At 34.5% G+C, this 26,356-nt stretch overlaps 1 protein-coding gene and 1 long non-coding RNA gene across 45 annotated transcripts in view; one reads left to right on the plus strand and one right to left on the minus strand.

Annotated features, from left to right (window-relative positions):
• The window catches only part of dysf (dysferlin, limb girdle muscular dystrophy 2B (autosomal recessive)), a 156,801-nt gene that overhangs the window by 108,630 nt on the left and 21,815 nt on the right, over positions 1-26,356 (minus strand). For 43 of the 44 annotated variants that reach the window (XR_012382452.1, XR_012382449.1, XR_012382450.1 and 40 more), the window contains 15 exons: positions 18,729-18,784; positions 18,509-18,600; positions 17,233-17,338; positions 14,398-14,512; positions 7,631-7,848; positions 4,102-4,230; positions 3,964-4,026; positions 3,829-3,879; positions 3,572-3,602; positions 2,418-2,533; positions 2,200-2,326; positions 2,029-2,132; positions 496-564; positions 360-403; positions 177-259 (listed from right to left, as the gene is read on the minus strand). Coding sequence is in view for 40 of the 44 variants with exons in the window: in XM_073906780.1 (XP_073762881.1) it covers positions 177-259; positions 360-403; positions 496-564; positions 2,029-2,132; positions 2,200-2,326; positions 2,418-2,533; positions 3,572-3,602; positions 3,829-3,879; positions 3,964-4,026; positions 4,102-4,230; positions 7,631-7,848; positions 14,398-14,512; positions 17,233-17,338; positions 18,509-18,600; positions 18,729-18,784 (1,404 nt within the window). In the remaining 4 variants the exon portion in view is untranslated. 44 annotated transcript variants of the gene reach the window in all.
• LOC137496166 (uncharacterized) lies at positions 10,542-13,421 on the plus strand. The gene is made up of 5 exons (XR_011016287.2): positions 10,542-10,685; positions 11,405-11,520; positions 11,604-11,656; positions 11,953-12,039; positions 12,425-13,421. It is a non-coding gene; the product is annotated as an uncharacterized lncRNA (long non-coding RNA).

Consider the following 26,356-nt stretch of genomic DNA (forward strand, 5'->3'; position numbering starts at 1 on the left):
TGAAAACTAATGTTGTAAATTGTGGCCTTAGAGTCAAACAAGTTGAGAAGCACTAAAACAATATGTGTAAATCAGTCGATTCAAATGTGGAGTCCTGTAGATTTGCACTAATATTTAACAACAGCTGTTTTAACAACAAACTGCATATTTTGTGTGCATTTCAAAAGACACCGTACCTTCAATATCTCCTCCAGGGGCTGAGATTTTAGACATGCATAAGTGTGCAGTGCCAATGACATCATTATGACTCGCACGATCCCTAAGAAAATGACAATGGGAAATTATTCAAGTTAATACTCTTACATCAGAAATAAAGCAGTTCATACTGTATCAAAGACATGGAAACAACTTTATCTCACCAATCTAAAATACGTATTCTCATCTTTTCACACATGGATGGAAACTGGAGCAAGAAAAACAGACTGTCAGTAAATGTGATGAAGGACTTGTTACAGTAAGTTGTTCTGTTCTGTGAGTGTACAGTATGTTCTTTACCCTGATGGGCAGAGTGAGGCACTGGTTCCACTGAGGGTTAGCGCATTTCTCCAGAATCTTACTACTTATCTAAAGATATAAAAAAATATATATCCATTATATCACTATGCTTTGAGCAACCTTTTAACTCTGTGAAATTTGACATATAAAACAATAGAGTATTTTAAAAATATTAAAAAAATAATATATACTTTAAAATGTGTCTGATTATTATCTCTCATGTGAAATTGTAATTGTCAAATTTTTCCCAAGTGCAAGGAAATTTTCACAAATGTTCAGTATTTCCTGTAATGTTATTTCTTCTCAAGAAAGTCTTACTTCTTATAATCTGAATTGAATAAAAGCAGTTTTAAAATTCTCGAAAATAACGATAAGGTCAATATTATTAGCCTAAAGCTTTGTGTGATAAAAAACAAACCACAGTTGTCCAAAGACAACTACCTTACCTACAGGAAACCTAATTCTGGAAGAAAATTATTCATTGGATTTACTTCATTTTTTAAAAGTAAGTGGTTGCAAACAATTTCTATGGGCTGAATTGAAATAAACAAATTAAATTTAATAATATTCAACTTAATTGTCAGTTGAATACTAGTATATTGCAGAAAAACTAATAATAACGTTATGTACTGTTATTGTGGCATAAACAAAAGAAATTGGTTATTACAAATTATTTATTAAAACTATGGTATTTAAAAATGTGGCATTAGTAAAAAAGAAAATCTGCACACTGCCACTTTTAACAAGAAAACAGGAGAATTCAAGAAATAGTCAAGCTCTACACCTCACATCTGCAAACAATAATCACACCAATCAACCAACAAGCCAGTAAACAAAACAAAAAAATACAAAAAACAATAAAAACCACAACAGAATACACATGTAAATATAAGACATATACATAAATATACAATTACAAAAAAGATTTCGAAACAAATTCCAAATTTAAACCCCTCAGAGACGAAGAATTGTGTAAATGTAATGCACAATGTGTAAATGTAAAATGCTTTCCTCTGCAATGGAAGTCTACCTGGCTCTTTGGTTGATTGGTGTGATTATTGTTTGCAGGAGTGAGCTGTAGAGCTTGACAATTTCTTGAGTTCTCCAGTTGTCTTGTTTAGAAGACCATGTAGGTCAAAACGTTGTTACAATAAATCCTTTTTTGAGAGGTAAAGTGGTAGTGTGCTGATTTTCTTTGTACTTTTTCCACTGTGTTTGTTTTGATCAAGCACCTGCCATCGAAAGTCTCAGATGTGTGCACATTTCTATTTTGGTTGCTTAAAAATGTGATTAAAAAGCACTTGGGATTTATTTTAAATAATTAAAAATTTAGAGAAGGGCTAATAAAGTTGCATTAAACTTTATACGAAAAATATAATTTAAACCATTTGTTAAAATCAGAATCAGTAGAAAATTCTTTAACACTATCCATCAATTCCACTACATGATTACTGACTGTGTGTCAGGGCCATTAGATTTCAGCTTTTATGGTTAACACCCACAGTTTAACTATATTCGCAAAGACAAAACTACCGTTTTTCCTGCAAAGTTGACCTCCACCAATGGATCCACCAGGTTCTTTCGATTAGTGTCAAAGCCAAGGAAATGTTTGACATCGTCAATAAGAGCATCATCCACTGTCCAAAGAGAAGAGCAGATTAACAGATGCAAGCAGAAACACAACCAGTGGTGTTTGACACTCACTCTGAGGAAGGTCTTCTGCTCTGTAGACTCTCAGAGTGAACGTGGCTCCTCTCAGGGTTAGACCAGCTGGTCTCAACAGATTGGCCTCTATGTCCTCCTTTTCCTCCACACCCTCTTTCTTATCCATCTAAAACACAGATTGCATTGTAAAGATCACTTTGCAGTTCATTGAAGTCTCAGTTCATTAACAATCTGATATATATCTCCTTATCACTTACCGGAGGTTCATCTCCTGCGGCCAGCACAAACATGCTGACCTTCAAATAACCTCTGGCCCCTGCAGAAAGATCATCAGGGTCTGCCAGCAACAACCATTTTCTGAGAATAGCATGTCCTGTTCAGATTAGAAAAGACAGCGCTGATTTTAAAAACACTGGGGGGCTTTTAGCTTCAGTTTTAAAGGCAACAAATGCAATTGAATCCTCAAAACAGACATGTTATATTCAAAACAGTGTCCAAATCCAGATGTTTGTTTCTTCTGAGACACAATCAAATTGGTGTTTTTGAAACAGTTCTTTACATCACATTTTGAACATGTGTATGGCAAGCCAATTCACATTTAATCTATAAACTGTACTAGTACTGTATTTAATGCAATGCTACTATTAACTATTGTTAGATACTGATATATGTTACAATAAGTCATTCATTCATTCATTTTTCTTTGGCTTAGTCCCTAATTTATCAGCCACAGTGGAATGAACCGACAACTTTTCTGGCATGTGTTTTAAGCTGAGGATGAAGGGATTATTCAATTCACTTATAGCGCTTATATATAGCGTATATTTAGTGAATGTCTTTGCCCTGGGGGGGAAACCAATGCGAACACAGTGAGAACATGCAAACTCCACACAGAAATGCCAACTGAACCAGCCAAGACTAGCGACCTTCTTGCTGTGAGACGACAGTGCTAATCATTGAGCCATAAAGCTGTAGTGTATGTGTGTGAATGAGAGTGTATGAGTGTTTCCCAGTAATAGATTGCAGCTAGAAGCGCATTCGCTGCATAAAACATATCCCGCATAAGTTGGTGGTTCATTCCGCTGTGGTGACCCCTGATTACTAAAGGGACGTTGCCGAAAAAGAAATTGAATGAATGAATTAAATAATAAAGTAAATAATAAATACATCTATCTAATTACAAATATAAATATATAAATACTAATATCTAATGGACAAGTATTAGTATTTTATAATGTACTAGTAACCAAAGAAAAAACACTAGCATCCAAATAATAGGTTTTTAATGGAAAATGTGCTAATACTGAAAATAGGTTCTAGCACCATAAACATACAGTATATACTAAGGTTTTATAGAATAAAAGTAAAATTGGCTTGCCATACTATGTGGTCATAATGGACTATAACTTACGGTGTTCATTATAAACCATGCCAACATCCAGCTGAAAGACAAAACAAAGACACAAAATCAGCAGTATTATGAGCAAAGCCTGAAATAACAGACACATGTGTGCTGAAACAGAGATCAGACGAAAAAATGTGGCCAGTAAAAAAATAAAAATAAAGAAGTCCTGGAAATGAGAAGAAACCACCAAATGAAGACAGCGATTAAGAAAATAAAAGGATAGAGGGAAGAAGAAAAATAACAAAGAATAAAAGCAAGTCTACCTTGAATTCTCCAATGACAGAGTCTTTCCGTAGTGACTTGGAATCAAATACCTAAAAAAGCACATAGACAAGGTAACAACAAAGGTAAACAACAACAAAAGCATTAATAGAAATAATAATAATAATATAACTTACGGTTATGAATATTGGCTCATCAAAAAGATCTGAAGGTTTCTCAAAGAAGTTTAGAAAAAAGGTCTGGAAGTAAAACACAATTAATAAGCTTTTTTCAAAATTATTGAATATTTTTTCCACAAGTCGGAAAAAGGCTACCTCATCAAAAAATGGATTATTGCCCTTTTTAATGCGGGTTCTCTTCGTCTGTCCTCCAACTGTGACTTTGACGACTGGTTTGATGTTGACACCAGGAAGCTGCCTTCCTTCAATGATGCGCAGCCGAACCTAAAATGAACATACATTTAATTCATGCTTCTAGACTTATAATTAAGTATTTTTAAACTCATTGTTAGATGAATGCATCTGTTAAATGTCTAAATCAATGGTTCCCAAATTATTTTTACATTACTGCTTTCACATTAAATGGAAATCTAGCACATATCAAAATAGTTTATGATACAAAAGTAAAAATAATATAACTAATATTAAGCACTGACCTTTTTTCAGAAATAAAATTATATTAGTTCATTTTTTTTTACAGCTTAGTCCCTTTATTAATCTGGGATTGCCAGAACGGAATGAACCACCACCTTATCCAGCATATGTTTTATGTAGCGGATGCCCTTCCAGCCGCAACCCATCACTGGGAAACCCATACACACATACATACACTATGGATGGCACAATTTAGCTTACCCAATTCACCTATACTGCATGTCTTTGGACTTGTGGGGAAACCAGAGCACCCGGAAGAAACCCACGCCAACACGGGGAGAACATACAAACTCAATACAGAAATGCCAACTGACCCAACCGAGGCTTGAGCCAGCGATAAAATTATATAACTTTATTTTATTATTTTATTTATATAAAATTATTAAATCACTTTGAAGTTATGATTACAGCTGTTACTTGGTTTTATACTAATGTTAATAATAAAACAAAATGCTGAAATCTGCCTAATTAAGCATTAGTTTACTTTGAATTCTTTCGATAGGTACTGTATGTATTATTATGTCTAACTATGGTGGCACGGTGGCGCAGGGGTAGCGCAGTCACCTCACAGCAAGAAGGTCACTGGTTTAAGCCTCGGCTGGGTCAGTTGGCATTTCCGTGTGGAGTTTGCATGTTCTCCCCGTGTTCGTTTGGGTTTCCTCCGGGTGCTCCGGTTTCCCCCACAGTCCATGCAAGACATGCAGTGTAGGTGAATTGGGTAAGCTAAATTGTCAGTAGTGTATGTGTGTGTGAATGGGAGTGTATGGCTGTTTCCCAGTGATGGGTTGCACCTGGGAGGGCATCCGCTGCGTAAAACATGTGCTGGATAAGTTAACGGTTCATTCTGCTGTGGTGACCCCAGAGGGACTAAGCCAAAAAGAAAATGAATGAATGAATGAATGTCTAACTATAGACTGAAGTCAAAGTTTGTTTGTTTTCTGTTGAGCAATAAAACTGAATAGATGCAGGAAACACATTATACTGAGACTATAGTTATTACTAGTAAAACAAAATATAACAATAAATATTAATAAAAAATTAAATACATAAATGTACGAAAACAGTTAATTAAAACTAAAGTGGATTAAATAGTATTAATAATAATAATAATAATAATACTAATAATAATAATTTACATACACAAATATGCAATGACTGAATGAATGAATGAATGAATGAATGAATGAATGAATGAATGAATGAATGAATGAATGAATGTGTTTTATATGTGCTCTAGTCAAAACACTTCAGCTTAACCTCTGGGTTATTCTTGGCTCTGTTCAACATTTTAACACGTACATGTTTGTTTTATTAACACACTCAATAGATTGTCTTGTCTAGAGCAAATAAACAAGTTGAATGCCAAAATAAATTTTTGATATTGCACAGCACTTTCTATTACCGCAAGATGGCACTGTTTTCAAAGCAGAAGTATTAAGGGTTTCAAACTCAGTTCTTGGAGGGAGGCAGCTCTACACAGTTTAGCTCTAACTTTAATTAAACACACGTGCTCAAACTAATTGTGACAATCAAGGTTGTTTGATACCTATAGGTAAGAACTGAGTTTGACAAGTAAAAACAATGCAGACAGTAGACTCAAATGAATTTACTCAAGCGGTTATAAACTTTTTTACATTTCTTTCTTCTGTTGAACACAAAACAAGACATTCTGAGAAATATTAACAGCCATTGACATATTAGGAATGGAAAAAAAACTATGAAAGTCAATGACATTTACATGGAAATCAGTAATCTAATTATAATGCCTTATGCTAAATAAGACAATAATTTAATTAAGATGTTTACATAAGTTGCTTTTTGAATGCTCCTTTCATGTTCCCTATGTCATAGTACATAGTTTGATTAATGTCACTACATCACAATTTGATGCTAGTTTCCTTGGCCGTTTCACACAAAACCTGTTTGTGTTCCATTTACATTTACATTTAGCAGACGCTTTTATCCAAAGCGACTTACAAATGAGGACAAGGAAGCAATTTACACAACTAAGAGCAACAATGAATAAGTGCCATAGGCAAGTTTCAGGTCTGTAAAGTCTAAGAAGGGAAGTATTAGTAGTATTAGATTTTTTTTTTTTTTTGTACAGTTAGTGTGTTATTCAGAGAGGCAATAGCAAATTAGGAAGTGAAGTGGAGACTAAATAGTTGAGTTTTTAGTCGTTTCTTGAAAATAGTGAGTGACTCTGCTGTTCTGATGCAGTTAGGGAGTTCATTCCACCAACTGGGCAGATTGAGCGTGAGCGTTCGCGAACGTGATTTCTTCCCTCTTTGGGATGGAACCACGAGGCATTCATATGGAACCATGTATGATTTCTGGCATTTCATTTGCAACAAGTTCTACTGAACTTGTCACACTGTGCATGCAAACACAATGGCGGATACATATTCTCAAGCAACAGGCCACCTCTGACATTTCATTTACTAAGTTTTCATTCAACAAACTCAGAGGTGCTTCATAATGTCAATTTCATCCAGAATTCTGGCTCCAAAAATATAGCCATTCTCATTTGTTTGTCACCAAACGTGTGTGCCTCCATCGCAACATGTAGTGGAAAGTACTACAAAATGGTAATAGTTTGATTAAGGTGTTTACATGTCTGTACTGCACTTCAATAATGCGACTAAAATAGGAATATACTCCACATCTCCACGTCTTAATTTGATTTCTGCTTAGTTCAATTATGATTTTAGTCAGATTAAAGTAATCGAACATCAGTGTTTACATGATCAACTCTTAATCAGAGTATTATCTAAGTCGTATTAAAATCAAAGTATTGGTGTACATGTTAACATACCTTACTGTCTGCTTGTTCAAAACATATTCTTTTGTGTTCAACAGTAGAAATAAACTTAAATAGGTTGAGATTGAATGAATAATGAGAGAATTTTCATTTCTGTGTGAACTATCCCTTTAAACTACTGGAATAGACAGTATTTATCATGTGATTCCTTTAAGCAGAGAGCCAAGTCTAAAACAAGCAATATGAAACCATATTGCAATGTTTAGATGTATACATAAGTCATGACAGCATTTGGTTGAGCCACACAGACACAAAACATTGTTATTTGATAAAAAAAGAGGAATATTTCCAGGCGTCTACAGAAATATATTCAAGACAAAGCAAATTGTGGATTCATACTAAGATTTATACATGTACATAAAAACAAACCTGGAGGTCCTGGGCTTTGTCGGACAGGGGGGATTTGTTGCTTTGGCGTTTCTTTTTCTTTAGTCCCTGGTTAAAGTTGGGTGGAGCCTTTTTGGGTGGTGCTGTAGGGGCGCCGATGTCCTGCCCCTGGGGTCCTGGAACAGGTTCAGGCTCCTCCGCCACCTCCATCATCAGCATGCTCTCAGTGTCATCCTCGCCCATAGTGTCCAATGAGAAAACTGCACATATACACAAGTAAGATAAATCACATTGCACAAATGTGATGTCATACTAGAGCTGCACGATTCTGTCAAAAATGAGAATAATGTTTTTTTTTTTTTTTTGCTTAAAATCAAGATCACAATTTCCTTATGATTCTTTAGATGTAAAATAAAGGTTAATACGAGTAGGCTACTATTATTGTTATTCTCAAACATATAGTAAAACAACATCAATATCATTAGGTCTATGTGTAGGTCTACTGTTGGTTTGAATGATAAATTTTGTATAGACCTTATATCCTGGCTGTTCTGGCTGTTAATGCACAGTAAAGTGATTACATCGGAATATTACTATTCATAAATCTAAAGTTGAATTAATATGTTTGAGACATATGCTTACAATCTGGCACTGACAACATTATTATTACAACCTTTTTTTACTGGTACAATCAGGCATTTGTCATCAAATTCCCTCTAGAATTATATTAACCATTGTATAGGCTCGAGTAGTTATACACTGTTAAACATTTATTTTCATGCACAACACTTTGTGTTCGCTATGAAAGAAAAACATATCAAATGCTTGTCGTAATCATAACTCTAAAATGTGATATGATCATTTAAATGATGTGCGCTCTTTCAGTTTCACTTTCACTGCCGAGTGATCTCCATGTCATGGCTGCCATCAGTTTGAGAAAAAAACATGCACACATGCAAACAAACTTCCCGTCCGGCTCTCAAACATTAGCCGCTTTTCCACTATCGTGCTGAATCGTACTTTGTGCTGATGCTGAACCATTCCAAATCTCTGTAGATAACAACGATAATGTAACAATAATAGTGCATTTGTATTATAGTGTATGGAAATGTATTTTTGGACAGGCCTTGTCAAAAGTAAGCGGGCACATTTACTAATAAAAAAATGTTGCACTTACATTGTTACATTTTTAAAAATCTATTAAATTACACAGCAGTTTTATATCAAAAGTTGATAACGATATAAAATATATTAGTCTACATTTTGTTGGTAAAAATAACCTTTTAAGTGATGGCTGTTATTTGTTTCAGTATTCAAACATTAACAAATGCATCAAGTTAAATAAAAACGAATAAGAAACAACAGGATATAAAGCATTTAAAGGACTATTATATTTAGCAAAATGCTTCTCTTTTATCTTTGTATTGTTATCATTTTATTTTTGGTATTTTAATTTTTTTTTGTCTTAATAATTAACTAGCAAGCTATAAACAAATTCTTGCTTGACATTTTAGAAAATCTTATTTTTGTGTAGCTACCCAGTATATATCAAAGATCACCGAGAACAAAAAACAAAAACACAGAAACATGTTACATGCCCCCATACATGTCAAACTTGTGTATAACTGAATCATATAATGGCCTATAGCTGAAATTATGAAAATTGCTCATTTTATTTTTTTAAAATGTTTGTCAAAACGTATTGATATTTTTGAGTAAAAGCAACACAGACATTTAAGAATCTTTATTTTTTATTCATTCATTTATTTCACTTGTTTTTTGTTTTTGTTTTTTGGTGCATATATAGGCTTTAATATAAACCATACAACAGTACCTTGGACAGCTACAGTGCCACTCCGTAAAGCTTTCAAGCAAAGTCCAAAAAAATAAAGAAAAAGTTTTAACCGTAGACTTTTGAATGGCCGACATTATAGCCCACCGTAACCGTCCTTCAGGTGGTAGCCAGTATTAAATTAACAAGCCGTCTGGGCTTTGAATTAAAAAGTGAAACTATTTCCTTGTTATTCAAAGAGTCTGAAAGTTCGTGTTCCATGGATATAGCGATGTTGTTGTGGATTGTGGACATCGATGATGCTAAGCGTGTCTTTATTCGATGCGCAGCAGGGGGAAAAAAAGTCTTTCAGCAGTGCATGTAGTCGTTGGTAAAGTTCTTACTCTGTCCCAACGGTGTAAAGTAACTACTTACAATACTCAAATTACTGTAATTGATTAGTTTTTCTCAGGAACTGTAATTCACTAAATAATTTTTAAAAATGTGTGCTTTTACTTTCCCTTAAGTACATTTTAGTGCAGTACCAGTACTTTTACTCCACTACTTTACTTGAAGTTTTAGAACTCAAAACTTTGTTGTTAGCCTAAAATAGCTACACTGTTAGACATTTCTGTAAATTACACAGTTATTTACTGTATTTCACCCAGTATAATACTGCAAATTCCTTTTACAGTAAATAACTGTATTTACCGTTGCATTATGGGAATTCAGTGTGACGTCGAACAACATATACAGCGATGTACTGTATTTGTAAAAATTTGTGTATTATACTGTATTTTCCACAACTGCTTCGACGCCACCTTGCGGCAATTCGACTACTCTGCACCACATTTTGCCTGAGGAACCTGGAGCAATTCTGGAGGACAATTTATTAGCGTGCCTGACGAACATGCTGGATTTAACAAACTTTACTCTGGTAAGCTGAGGCAGTGTTTCATTTTACAGAATGTTTTGTGGACGAGAATAGATCAAAGTAATGTATAAAGTTGGCTAATATTATTTTCTCTGGCTTGGAGTTATTTTGCCCATTTGAGAAATATATCATCTATTAAGATGTTACCTTTATTTAATTTATTACATTAACACTACTATTACTTTAAATAAGACTGTTTATGACTATTAGCTAGTGTTCTCGTCATATCTTTTTATTTTTTTACATAGGAACCGGTGTTGCAGCGGGTTTTGGTTTAGGAGGGAACCAGAGGTATGCAGACAGTTTTGGAGGACACTTAGCACGAGACAACGGTCCGGCAGAGAGTATTTTCCCCCAGAAGAATATGAATGAAAGACCAACAAATAATCCAGGTAAAAGCGCGTCTGTCTGTGCTGACAACACTCGACATTGATTTGAGCACCTCTATAACTTGGTTAGCATTTGTTTGCCCGGCGACATTGAATGAAGCGATCCTAAAATGGTAACGTTAGCTAAACTGGGCTAAGTTTACACCGAATTGGACTCAAACTCATTTTAACGTGCAACGTTTAACTTATATTGATTTATACTATATATATTAGCTGTTGTGAACTTATTTTTCTCTGGTTTAGAGTAACTTATATCGTTAGTTTGAGAAAATAACTTCGCGACGTAACCTTTAATAACGTTAACGTAAATCTATACAATATGCATAGAGGTAAAGTTGGTTTTATATTCGCACATTCGTTCATTTAGAAGTCTCTATACTGTTTACCATGTTACTTTGAATATTCGATCAGAATTAGCATGCCAGTATGACTTGAAATCAACATTAACATTGTTTATTTGACCTTGAGCATGTTGTACTTTGATAGTCATTGGCTGCTAATATGATTTCGCTATTTAGAGTTGCAAATAATACTTTTATGAAATTATATTATTAAGGGGGAAGTCTGAATCTGCTAAAATAAAACCAACTTTACCTTTATACATTATGCTAATAACCACCTTTTGGCTATTTATTGTTTGCTAATTTTTTTTTTATTATTTTATCACAACTCTTGACATTTGGTTTAACATAATTGTTACCATTATATTTTTTTCTGTTTAGATATGGCACTGACACAGCAGCAGGTTTTGGCTGAAGAAGAAAACAGCATTTCGGAGGAACATCTTGATCAGCACAGCCTTATGCTTAAAAATAAGCAAGACCAGTAAGCAACCAAGGTAAACTAATAAAAAAAAAAAGTTGTGTGGAGGTTGTGGATTGTAGCAAGGTATTCTTATCTGTATTTTTGGCTTTTTTATAGTTTCAATATAGAATACTGGGAACTTGCCTGTGCAAACTGGACCTCATACAACAGTAAGTACTGTACATTTATTTGTTTCTCAATATAGTAATGTTACTTTTAATACAAAATGTGTCACATGTTTAGTTGCTAGCTAAATAAAAGATTTGTTTCCCTTTTTAATAAACCATTTAGTAGGTTTTTTTTCATCTTTGTTTATAATATTTTTGAGCAGATTGAGGTCTGTCATGGGTCAGACATTTCGTAATATAATAATTATTATTGGGATACATGCATTTGTCTATGTATTAAAAGTCTTTTTCCCCATTTCATGTTGCCTAATTTTTTTTTTTTGTATAAATAATTCCAGAGGATGAAACAAAATGCACAGCAACAACCAGAGTGAGCCAGAAGAAGGCAGGAGAAGTAATGAAGAGAATGACAACCATGAACAACAGTGAGTTATCCTTCTTTCACCAGCTAACTGAGAACTTGGATTAGGTAAGACACTCTCAATAGTTGTATCAGTATTCAGTCTGTTTTAGTTTATTAGGAATACATAAAACAAATTGTCTAATCTGTCCTGCAGTTAATCAACCCATCATAAATGCTACAATGTTTTTGTAAAACCTTGTTGGGGAAAAAAAATAACAGGACATTCTGGTTAGTTATCTTTTAAACATGGTAGTGAGCAGGTTTTGAGCAGGAGCCAGTTGCTCAGTACCAGCTGAAAACTAGCCCAACCCAGCTGCCATGCTTCAAAATAATTAACCAGTATATGATTTTTTTTTTTTTAAACAAGCTTCTTCTATGCTCATGTTAGTCTGTTTCTCCTTATCCAGAGTTCTTCATAATCCTGGACTGGGCCAAATCCTGACCAGATGCTGTGGTGGTCATGGAGGAGTGAATCCTAAAAGACACACGTGATCAATGCGTTTCCGCATTGATCCAATGGGCCAGCCTGACCACCCGCTGGTGAACTTTCAAGCCTCCGGTGCCTAGACTGCGGCCTTGCACAAGTTTGGCTAGAGGAGAACTGGTCTTGCCCAACTGAGCCTGGTTTCACTCAAGGGCTTTTATTCTACACTTTCGTCAGTTGGTGAAGTTTGTTCCATGCCACTGTCGCCACTTGTTCACTTGGCTTCGATTGGTGGATCGGTGGATTTGCTCTTCAGTGTTTGGACTTTCAGCAGTGACATTTACTGCTTCAATTCTGAAAACTGGACTGAAGCAGCTTCAATTTACAAGAACTTCTATGTTAAGCTGCTTTGACATCATTGATCTACATTGTAAAAGTGCAATAGAAATAAAGATGAATTGCATTTGAACATGTGAATTCAGACCTTGTTGAGCATTTGACACCAGAACTAGTAATATTTTAAAGCTGGGTTGTTTCTGAGTCGGCTAATAGTTACAAATATTTATTTTTCCAAAAATATGCAATTCAGACGTTTAAATTATTAATGTACATGTATGTTCTAGTGCTTTGTGTAATTTATTTATTTTTAATCTGTTGATTTTAATGCTTAATGTAATTTTCACACATTTTCCTTAAATGCTTCAAGCATTATTAATGTTTTAAAGAATGGAATATTTTGTAATTGTGTCTGGTTTAATGTCAGTAGTACATAGTACAATTGGGTTTTTTTTTTCTCTCAACAATATGCAGGTCAGACACTTAAATTAGTTTTGTACATGTATGTTCATGTGCTTTGTCGTTTTCACTGTTTTTTTTTCTTAAAATAAAATATTTTGAATGATTGAGATGTAATGTTTTTACACATTTTTCTTAAATGTTTTAAGCATCTCCAATGTTTTAAATAAAGTGTTTATTTTGTTAATATTTTGTAATTGTGTTTTTTTATGTCAAAAGTATTAAAATAATATTAATAAAATTATATTATAAAATATTTAAGACAAAATTAAAAAGTTTACAGTAGCTAACTGTTTACTTAGGTTTTTACAGTAGTTAACCATTTTCAGACACTACGGTAACATGCTGTAAATGGATTTACGGTTGTATACTGTAAATCTCAAATACAGTAACTTACTGGCAACAGTGTTGCCAGTAAGTTACTGTAAAAACCCTTTGAAATGTCTAACAGTGTACAACTGATGCCAATCTGCGACAATGACAGGCTGTGGAATGTGTACGTTTATTATATGATACTGTGGCTAAACACCACCTCCGCAGATGATCAATGGCAGGATTTTTAGAAAGACACTACACTGGATGTAATATTAATGTCACACTAGCACACATTGACTAGCTGTCTTATTACAGATCGGTTAATATGCATTGAGTGTTTTTGTGTCTTTAATCATAGCACTGGCCATCTATAAAGGATTTAGAGTGGAATAAGAGAGTCATTTCTATAACAAGCAATATGAAACCATATTACAATGTATATACAGTATGTGTACATATGTCATGACATAAAGCGGTCACAATAGCTTTATAATTATTTAAAATGTTTAAATTTGCCAAATTTTTTGCCAATCATAACAATAAACTAATTTCTTGTGCTTATTATCATGCATATCCACAGGACAGAAAAAAAGACTATAAATGTTATATACAAAATTTTATAGATAAACAATTATTGTGTATATTTTTCGAATTGTGTATGTGTGTGCATATATATATATATCTTATATAGATGTCAGAATCTTGATCACAATAGAAGTGGAACACAGGAATCAGTACAAAATAAAACAAAAAAATGCCATTCATGAACTCTTTAAATCTACACAGTTGATGAATGTATGAATGAAAACTACTGTACTGCATGTTTGAAGTAATACTACAGCTGACCTGTGACTGTGTCCAGCTCCACCGGTGTGTGCTGGGCCTCTGGCTGTGGAGGAGGCTGAAAGATGGGCGTCATCCCTGGAGGAGGGATGTAGGAGACCTGCAGGGTTATTGTGGCCTGGCAGAGAGAATACAGATTGAAGATTTTTTTGAACATTCATTAGAAATACTGAAGAGCACAAGATCTGCAATGATGCAACAATAATGAAAAAAGCTGCAATAAATTCCAGCTTAATCTTTTCACTGTTGCAATTCTGATATGGATGAAGTACATTTTGTTTTTTTCATCAGTCTGTTGCCAGATTTGGCTCCCTTAAAACATTTATTTTTCATTTAAATATTGGATGTTTTAATTTAAAAAAAAGAAATCCATACTTCTGTTCAGCAAAGGCACATAAAATTGATGAAACATTACATTTAAAAAAAAAAAAAAGGTACATACAATTGATTTTTTTAATTATTAAAAAATGGATTTCAGTAGAAATGCGCCAATTCTGCATATTTAAAATTATTCTTAAACTAATGCTGACAGATTAATGATCATCACATTTTTATTATGAATAATCATTTTATTATTTGAATTGCAATTCTACACAATATTAGTGCTTTTAAAATACTTTTTAACTAATAAATCCTAAATAAAGCTGCTTTCATTGTTCTTCATTCATTTTGTTAAATGACAAAATCACTTGATCTATTCTGAAAAGCTTATCAAAGTGCAAAATGAAGATTTATGTTTTGGGAGGGTTGAAAATTTTAAAGTTGCATGATGAAGTTGTTTTTTGAGATTAGACCGGCGTCAGGGTGATACTTTATAAAGTGCTTTCCTAAAATTATTTCCGTACTCAGCTATTTCAAGAGTACACGGATGCAGAAGAGCTAAGAAAACCAGCTCCACCTTTCACTCTCCTTCTTTTCGCTCTCCATCATCCAACGTCAACCTACAAAACCACACACAATTCCAGGAAGTGGCACTGTGTTGTGTAAGAAATAGCCTTGTAGTATTTCTTCAAAATGCCTTTCTTAAATTACATATGGGACAGGGGTGATGTGAATTGACGATTCTTTTCCAGAGAAACGGGCAAAATAGGACATGAAGGTGGGGTCTTTTAAAGGAAGTCTGTTCCCTCAGTGTTTGTAATGGACCAGGGCAGCTGTTTTAGGCATCCAAGAACGAGTTATATACTCAAGTTAAGACCAGGTATTCTAAACTTGCAAAATTGACATGTGCTGCCCCATAAACGTTGTTATTTATGCTTAAATAGGGTTAAAATGCTTATATTTTATGTTTGAGGAGCCAATGGACATGTGAGCCCAGTTAACTAAAAACAGCTACATTGACTAAATGACTTTACCAATAGACTGCCTTAGCTACTTTTAGCAGTTTTGCTTCCAGAAGCTTTTGAATGCATCATTTGAAGGAAGCATTTTGACCTTTTGGATGTATAAGCTTTCTTTGTAGATTTTGTTATTAAATATGATACTTTGAAACAAATAAGTAAGGAATAATGAATAATAGGCCTATGAATTATTAGAAGAATAATACACCCCAGTGGTGGTGATGCAAAGCGTATTGGCAGTTACACCAGACCAGAGTTAATGTATTACGATTTTCACAACTAAAGACAGTTTAAAATCTGTAAAGCTATTAAAAAAATTGTTCAAGAAATTGACCATCAGATTGTCAAAATGCATCGCTACTCCCTTTTGATTAGATTCAGAGCTTATTTTAACAGCAGATGGTGCTGTTTGCTTTACACACAACCTTGCTCTGCTTGCATCCAATGCCTTACACATACCACCAAAGCATTAAGTGAATTACAAGGCACAGTGAACTGTGATTACATTAATCTCCTGACATAAAAGCCAAATTAGCCTAATTCACAAACACTCGTCCTCATGTGCATTTGACTGTACAGTTAAAAACAAACAATTGAACTCAAACAAAATGTATTGCTCGAGGGAAAACATCCCTGATTAAATAGAACAAGTGCGAATTTTTGCTATCGAAACCTGATTGTTGCATTCTATTTGTAAATGGCTCCTTTATTTAAAGGATCACACTTATTCCACCATAAGTGCAGCTGAACTTTCTCCTATTCATAGTGATATGTGCACTACCTCCACCAAGGTCTGATATATTTTTCAAACAACTGATCATGTTTAGGTACCCTGCTTTTGCTGCTTTCAGCTTGCTTAATTGTGGTCAGTGTCTTGAAACAATCGGCATTGTATTAAGATCTAAGAAAATGTGAAAGTGAACTAACTTGACCAAAAATGTCCAGGGTTCAACAGGGAATCTGCAGGTTTCTAGGAGCAATATTTAAGATGTTTTAAGACCTTTTTAATACCACAAAGAATGAAATTATTTTGAAACACAAATAATTACCATCCTTAACACTTTTTATTGTATATCATGCTACCACTGTAATCATCGCCGTAATGCCAAAAATCATCCAATTCCAGTCCCAAGCTGATCAATTGGTGCATATCTGCTTGATACAAACTCTGCTTGTGTAAGTAAAATCCCAGTGAACGTTGCTAGTGTAAGCAAAATCCCCGTGAGCATGTATTTTATTAGGTTCCATCTATTTTGTTCTGGGTGACAAATAGATGAAAATATTTTCAGTAGATTTCAAATTGGACAAAAAGTCATATTTACGGCATCATTTCAATTGCATTTTAAAACCATTGAAATGCATATTTAAGACATTTTAAGACTTTATAAGGCCTTATTTTTATACTATGGAATCTTAGACTTTTTAAGACCAAAGGATATTCAGACAGACAGCCATGTAGTTGATCAGTAGGAAAGAAAGACAAAACAGAGAAACGCACCCCAGTGCTGTTTCTCTTTGTGTCGACCAGGGACACGGTAAAAGTAGCAGCCAGGTTTGGAGAATTGAGCACATCTCGAAGAGCAACTCGACACTCCCCCAGAAACCTGCAAACATACACAAAGGCAAAATTTAACAACCGGCATGCTATTTAAAGAGGTGAATGTACAATCCGATGGCCAGAAATAAAGCTAAACAGTTGTGACAGATTACTAGGCTTTGACCCTATGGGACAATTTTTTTCGCTGTCTAGCCGGCTTTTCTAAAAACGACCGTTCTTATGTTGCTTTCAGTGGCTCAGATAAGGTTTGAAAGGAAAGAGATGACAAGCCGCCCTGACTCACTTCCTGTGGGCATTGCTCTCCATCCAATTGGCTTTTCCTTCCTTTTTTCCCTGCTCTCAAATATCTTTATTTCTTAAAGGAGCAATACTTCTCCCAATATTGAGGGGTCTCAAGCTATAAACCCCTTTTTCATCTTATGCATTTGTGTTTTTACAAATAGCCTGGATTTCAAATTGGTTATAAGAATTTACTGAGTATGTACTGTTTTCTATTACATTTGCATTACATTTAGACATATTAAGACATTGTTACCAGGTTTTAAAGGCAATATTATAAAGTGAACCAGTGTATGCTATAGATATATGCTACTATTTAAAACTTTTGGCTGAATATGCATTAGATTATTAAAGAAATTGTTATTTTCTTCACTGTTAAACTGATCAAAGTACAAAATACAAAAAATACAAAAAGTACAAAATATTTGTATTCTAAATAAATACTGTTCTTCTGTTAACTAATAATCCTGAAATAGTACCAATTTTTTCACAAAGATAAACAAAAAAAGAATTTTTGAGGCATCTTGTCATTACAAGATATTACATATTGAAACATTAAAATAGAAAACAGTTAAATGCTTCTATTACAAAAGTTTACCATTATTATTGTTTTTTATCAATTGAATACAGCCCTAATGGATTTGGTTTCTAAAGGCTTGTTGGGTTTCTATATTAGTCTAATTTATTAGAGATTAGACACACTAAAACCCATTGAGGAAGCAGTTCTGGGCAGATAAGATATGGCTGTTTACCACATTCTCCAACTAGTCATTTAAACAATAGCACATTCCATTAATTCTACAGCTCTCCCAACTGAATTGTTGAGCAACTGTTTTAGGTAGGCAGAGATGTTGCCTAATTTTTTGAGATCCACATTCTTACACTTTTATTACCAGTAAAAAAGAGAAAATGGGAGTAAATGAAAGGGAAACCTTACCTATTCCTGCCCATTTTCTCATGGTCTTTAACGACAACATGAAGCTCTGCTCCCGAATCTAAAGGAACACCCTTCAGGTCCCACTCAAAGCCCTGTGGGAAGGAAAAGTAAAATTAGAAAATAATGACTTGGTTAAAACATTTGTAACATCAATTATGTTAACAAACTGAAGTGGTTAAATGACAGCTGTAAGTTAAATGTAAGAAGCAATTCGACTGACCTCATTCCAGACAGGATTGACATTATTTTTGATGACTTTAGTCTTCTTTTTTGTCCCTATAAAATAAAAAAAAATGGTTGACATTTTTGTATATTTCAATTGAGTTGCATGACATATAGAAAATAATGTTTAATTGCATGTCTGACACCAGAGGTAGATCTAATTTAGATGCCAGTTTTATTTAAGCTGTTTTTCAGGTATTAGAACCATAAATGTGTAATGAAGCTGTAAACTCTGGGGTTTTTAGTATATTTGAATATACTTTTTTCCTACAATACATTACAGGCTATAGCAGTGGTTACCGAATTGCGGGTCGGGAGCCAATGAGGGAGGGTTTCTTACATAGGTTATTAAACCATTCGAATCACCATATTTTATGCATAACCTACAGAAGATAAAAATAGTATTTATAGTTACATAAATAAACAACGTACAAATAAAAAACCAGTTAATATAAAACAAAACAAATGAATAATGACTTTATATTTAAAAATTATAAGAGTTATATGGTATATTAGTTTCTATTGGTGTGTGTGCACCGTTGTGTGCAATGTTTGTATGTTTATAACCACCTTTGAGGAAAGTGGAGGTCGCGAGTCACTGGAATTGTTATTTTGGGGGTCGTAGGCTGAAAAGTTTGGGAACCCCTGGACTATAGTATCAATTGTTTTATCATTTATAACAGAAGACAAAAATGTCATTGAACAAAACAATAGTTTATCCACAGTACCAAAGCATTCATCCCAGTCATATATACATTAACAATAATTTGATGACATATTACAGTATAATACTTATTTAAGGATGAAACTGCAGTCAAAAAGTACAACTGTCAGAAATACATGCATATTTACAATACATGCGTATTTTATTCCACAAAAAAAACTTGCATTTAATATGCTCTCTATGTATATTCAATATCTGCTGTAAATTGTATTTGACGCAAACACCATAATTGTATGTCTCCTTTTAGTCCTTATAAATAAATATACTCAATTTTTTTAGCAGATTGTATTTTTAATTAATTAATGAAATAATAATAATAATAAGGCTTTGTGCATCTAATCAAATCAGGGCATATGAGGACAGTCCATCTGACGCAATATTCTGCAATGGCTGGCCTCCAATAAACCCATGATGAAAATGTTTTCAGTAAGAGGAAGATGGACAATAGGTACTGACTTCCACCTGACAAATACAGATGAAAGATTTCCACAGGGACACAGATTAGGCTTGACATCGAGCCTCTACTGGTGAAGGACAATTTATAACTGATCTAATGAGCAGACTCGCAATTCTCAAGGTGTTCTGAGACCTCTTGCTACAAATGGTAGTCAAATGTACATACAAGCAGGCTATCAAAACTAGTACACCATGTCCATTGTATCGCTACTAATCTGTCACGCTATTAAGTGTAACAGAAAAGAGCTACGTTTACCTTCCTGTTTTGATTTTGAATGTCAAGAGGCATGTTTATAGCATAAACAAGCATCTTTGGCAGATACATGCTCAGTGGCATTGTGGGAAAGCCCTCTCTGATTACCTGAAATAGACTTAGAGCCTGAAAACATCTGTACAACCCCAAAGAGGACAACAAAAATTGAGGAAAATACTGGCATGACATCCTCAATCATGACGGAAACTGGTGGGAATGTTTGTGACTGCGTGACCCTCAATGTCCTGGCCTTTATTTGGTGTGCATTTCAAAAACACAGTGGATTCAGGTGAATGGGTGGATACAATCTGACAAAAAACCAGGAAAGGACCTTTGATAAGCACTGTGGGAGTTAAAAATAACAGGGCTGACATCCTGGAGTTTCAGGCTCTGTCGAAATACAATTATTTCCTGAAGAATAAATACGTGATGAGCTGAGGGTGAGAATGTGCTATTACACCTGGTTACAGATGGTTACCTAATTGTATTCTTCTGGTATTAATTCTGGTGTTTATCTTTAACTGAATTACTTTAAGAAAGGTGTTAAGTATGGAATTTACTGAATAAATGAACTGAAATCTAATGAAGCAAATAAAAATGCTTTTTGATGTTTGGTACAGTAGGTGCAGAGAATGGTGTGAATAAAAAGCTCTAGAGGTGGCATGGGTGCAACTACCAAATTGCCAGATTGATAGCATTGCAATTCTTTTCCATATGAGAAATCGCACCAAGAGCAGAATGAAATAGCGCTACTCATTTGAACATTTAAATCATCAACCGGACAGACCATCAGTTGGACCAAAAGACAAAGAAAACACTGCACATTCTGAAGAGAGAGCCTATATTACAGGTTTTGAGAAATCGCAGACAAATGCCTGAAATCAAAGGCAAATCGGTGCTCGTTCACGCGAGTGGCAATCACACAATGTGAACTATCAAAGACGCGACCTGAGAGAATCGCCGATGAGTGGCAGATGCCGGTGAGATATTTGTGGAATGAGCTTTGCCTGAAAATAACATTGGTGATTGCCTACAGGCAATAAGAGTGCAGCATTCACTTGTGTGTGTACCTGCAGGCAAGCGGGAGGTTGAGGGAGAAGGTAAAAGCACTCATTTTCAGTTTATTTGGACCCAAGAAATGATGGAAAAACTAGTGGAAATTTGGCAGCAGCACATGTGTCTGTTAGACCTGTCATATAGAAAGTCAAAACAGAAAGTTGAGGACTAATTGCTAATTCCCTTCTAACCCAGTTGAGCAAGTATATACATTTTCTCCCCATTAAAGGCTTCTTTTTCATTATGTAGTTAATAACAAAAGATATACTTCGTATTTTTGGTTGTGAGACGTAGTTTGAACAAAGTTGTCTGCGATTCTTGCTTTTTTAAAGACATACAATGTGAAACCCCCTGTTGCCAATCTATCTTGCAGTGTAAACAAAACAGCAACAAAATACTAGCCCAGATCATGCAGTGTTAAAACATCTGTAACACGATTAATTTGAAATCATGCAGTCTGAACTCGGCATAACCTGTTATAATCAAGTGACCACTAAACAGGCCAGTGGAATCAGGTGAGAAGCTTGCTTTCAGTACTCTGTGATTTCAACTAGTTTTAATGCCAAATACACCATTCTCAACAGCAGAAACACTGTGCAACACTAACTATGTTTACATTTACATCAGTTATTAAATTATTTGCCTTAATCTGATTAAGACAGTAATATAATTAAGGTGTTGACATGAGTTACTTTTTGAATGTTCCTTTCATGATCCCATTTCACATGTTTTAGCACATAATTCGGTAAACGTCATAGGTCATCAAGCTATCCATGCCATTTCCTACAGAGTTTCATGTAACTTCGTGTGTTTCATTTTTAATTTGTCGACTTTACTTGCAGTTTCGCACTTTCACTTTCATTCAAGAACATTTCATGCATACCCCCGTGACAAATGAGATATTGAATACCAGTATGAACTGCTTGAAGAGTGTTGTTTTAATGGAATTAGATATTGCACGCAGCATGGGGAAAAAACCTTCGAATTTTGTAATGCAGGTGTCTGTGGTCTTTCACTGACTTGGTAGGTGCAGAGAATAGTGTCAAACAGCCGTGTGTTTACAGACTATCCTGTAACAAAATGCGGCAAAAATCCTACACAACGGTAATAGTTTGATTAAGGTGTTTACATGTCTGTGCTGAGCTTAAATTATGTGACTAAAACATACTCCACATGTCTTAATCTAATTTCTGTTTAGTTCGATTTTGACTTAAGTCGTATGATGGTAATGAAAAATTGCTGCTTACATGACTCTTAATCTGACTATTGTCGTAGTTGTGTTAAAATTCGATTATTGGTGTCTATGTAAACGTACTTACTGATTCAGGTAAAAAGGAGGTTTAACCCACAAATAGCCAACAGTAGCCAACATGATTTTACTGTAGTAACATTAACATACCATGACATTATGCCATAAATTTGGTATTTTCTGTTGCATTTTTTACATTATTGACATATTAATATAACAGTAGTAATGCAACATTAAAATAAAACAGTGGCGAAGTGGTTGCCTAATAGCAAAAAGGTTACTGGTTTGAGTCCCAGCTGATCTTTTAAGCTAGCCTTTCTATATGAAGTTTGTTTGTTTTCCTTGTGTCTGCATGGGTTTCATCCAGGTGCTCCAGTTTCCCCCATAGTCCAAAGACATGTATGAGTGAATTGGATGAACTAAATTAGCCATAGTGTGTTTAGGTGATTGTGTGGGTGTTTTTTTTTTTTAGTTAGTTTTTTTGAGACTACAACCCTCAGTGCTGAGTTGTGGCTGGATGGGAATCCAAGGCATATTACATATGCCAGAGTAATCGATGGTTCATTCCACTGTGGTGACCCCTGATAAAGCAGGGAATAAACCAATATAATTACAGTACTGCTTTGTGAAGTCATATAATTTGAATCAGAATTAGAAAGAGCTTTATTGCCAGGTATGTTCACATATACGAGGAATTTATTTTCATGACAGAGCTTCTATAGTGCAACAGAATTACAGAGACAGGACAAAAAACAGATAATAAATATATTTTTAAAAAAGAAGTAAGTAATGAATGCTAACATACACATTAGCATTCACTAATATACATTTGTTGTGCATGTTAACTAATTTTTGGTTTTTAGGCTACTGAATTATTTTTTTTTTCCCCAGGTTAGTGAGATGCTATACTTGTGATTATCATATGCAGAAAAGATGAGGCACTTGCAACGTTTCTACTTGGTACTGTTTTGTTAATGAAACAAATTGCTCACACCTCAAACTGTCACAATCTTCAGCAATCTAGCAGTTGCAGATCCCTGGCAAACTACAAATCTGTCATGGAACTGGACTTTAAATCCCATGATGCACCTCTCTCTCTCTCTCTCACTCACTCACTCTCACACACTCTCTCTCACACACACACACACACACACACACACACACACATACATACACACACACACACACACACACACACACACACACACACACACACACCAGTTTCAGTTCTCTCCCTGATTGCCCACACACAGCTGGATACAAATCATAGACTTATTCCATGGACTATATATACTCATCTCTCACACACATTGCTGAGTCTTGTATGTTTACCGGTAACACTGCAAAATGCTTTCTTAGTCTTACAGCGCCTTTAGATCCTTGCCTTGTTTCTTTGTTTATCCTGTTTGTTGCCTGCACTGATGTTTGCCTGTGACCACAACTTTGCTATTGGATTACCCTCATGATACCGTTTGTTCCTGTTTGACCATTGCCTGCCTGACTGTTAATAAACTGTGTTTAGACCCTCACCTCTATTGTCACCCGACTCCTAATGTTGCAGTCAAATGTGCTGCTCTCTATGACAGAATATTAATAATATTATTTTTGCATATACAAAACAACAAAATCAGGTGCTGCTGCCACCATCTCTAGAACTCCGTGCCACTGCTCATGATAGTCTACAACATATTCCTGTAAACTTACTGTAAAAAAATGAGACTCTATTTTCTATTAAATTGGCAAGGCATTTTTTTGTGATACAGCTGAAATGGGGAAATGTGAATAACTGCACTGCTGTGTAAATACCACAGTGTAAACTGTACCCAAAGATGCAAAAGAGTTTCATATTTGCTATTTTGTCAACATTAATTTTGTCTTGTTTGTTGTCAGCAATGTTAACAGTCCAGTATACCTATACTTTAATTTTAAAACACTTGCTTTCTGCACACAGTCAGTCAAACTCTCCCGCTGTCTCTTTCTCTGTCTGCATATATTATTGCTTACTCAGAGCTCAAACTGAGGACTCTGGCTGTTGAACCGGGTGGATAATTTGCTTCTGTGATGTCTATAAATGGAGATGGTATTTGATACTGGGCCTGAGGACAAAAACACTTACTGCAGCTACTTTTGTGCCTTCTAGTCTCTTCCCCTCTCCCTAACAATCACACACATAACGGAAAACACACACGTACACATATAAATAACAGAGCACACAAGATCCTTCTGATTAGAATGGAATCCGACTAAATGAAAGTAAAACTGCAAGCCAAAAACTGCATTTCTACAGAAAAATTTGAATAATTTAAAAGTTGAACTCTGAATGCCAGAAGGACGGGTCCTAAAGCAGTGACCTACTGTTTGTTCAGCTAAGAATAAAAGCCAGAACACCTGATTTTCCTACAATTGTCCACTGAGGGTGGAAAGAGTGACTCAGTATCTCTTTCTGACAGGATAAGGAGAGTTGGAAAAAGAGATACATTGGAAGTTCACAACTTCTACATGACAAGCTATGACAACATGCACAAATAGGGGAGTTATAAGAACATTTTCAACAAATTTATTAAAATATAATAAAGTAACAATAATGAATAAATGAATGGATGGACAAACAAATTACTAAATTGTTATAATTGTGGTAACTTTAAAATTAGGTCCTATTAGTTAATGTTAGGGCGGCATGATGGCTAAGTGATTAGCACAACGTGGTTTGCATGTTCTACACTGTATAACACTGTAGCAATATAGAATAATAATATTATGGAAAAATAGTAAAACAATTTATTAAATAAAACAGCAGCATGATCAATAATACCTTATCTATAACAAACTACAAACTATACTTTAGATAAATCAAAAACACCTGTGGTAAGTTAAAAAATACTCAATTTAATATTATAAATTTTGTTTTTGCCAAAGCATAAACACATTTATTACATATTGAAAGGAAAGAATCTGTTTTCACAACCTCACAACAATCAATGTCATACTGCTGACCAGTCAAATAAGCCCTTCTGACTCAAACAATGTATAAATGCACAAAACGTCAAAACAGAAATGTCTTTTTTCAACCAAAAAAAAAAAAAGTAAAATCAAAATATAAATAACTACTATAACATAAAAAAATATTGCTGACTCTTGGGAATCTAGCATTTTACCTTTGGAAATTTTCATCTCTAACTCATATATTCATGACACTGACTTAGTAAAAACGTGAATACTGTCATATTTGGTAATTTGTTTATGCTACATATGTCATGTATATATTTATGTATATTTGGTAACTGTGATGATCCCTTTTTTTTTGAGGGGGTGGGGTGGGGCTAATGTCAATTATTTTGTATTGTATTTTTTTATTGGTTTTTTACTTTGTTTGTTAAAAATCTTATAAAAAGGGTTAAATAAAACAAAATATTACAAAAAAACAAAAAAAGAAATAATGCTGAAATAATATTGGAAATATCTTTAAAAAATATCCAAATTAAGTTGCGAAAATCAGTTTTCACCAAGGCATTTTGCTATAATCATGATCATGAGTAATCTGCTAAATAGCAGGAACTGCATTGTTTCAGAAAGCATCCTGCAAAAGCACATCAGATACGTCATGTCATACCCAAACCAAATGTCAGTTTTACCAACGACCAGCTTATTAACCACATAATATTATTTCCTTGTTTTGCAACAATTTATACAATTAAATGTTCCCTTAATTAAAAAAAATATATTGTTGTCATGGAAACTTGGCAAACACAAACACATCAAGCTCGTCAGTCCTACACGCTCACAAACGCATGTTCCTGTACATCCCTGCGCTGGAACAGGAAACACTAAACAATGAAAGGAACTGCCACTCAGTTTGCGAGCTGGTCTAAAACTTGTGTCTGTCACAGT

Source organism: Danio rerio, chromosome 7, assembly GCF_049306965.1.
Source record: "Danio rerio strain Tuebingen ecotype United States chromosome 7, GRCz12tu, whole genome shotgun sequence".
Taxonomy (NCBI): domain Eukaryota; kingdom Metazoa; phylum Chordata; class Actinopteri; order Cypriniformes; family Danionidae; genus Danio; species Danio rerio.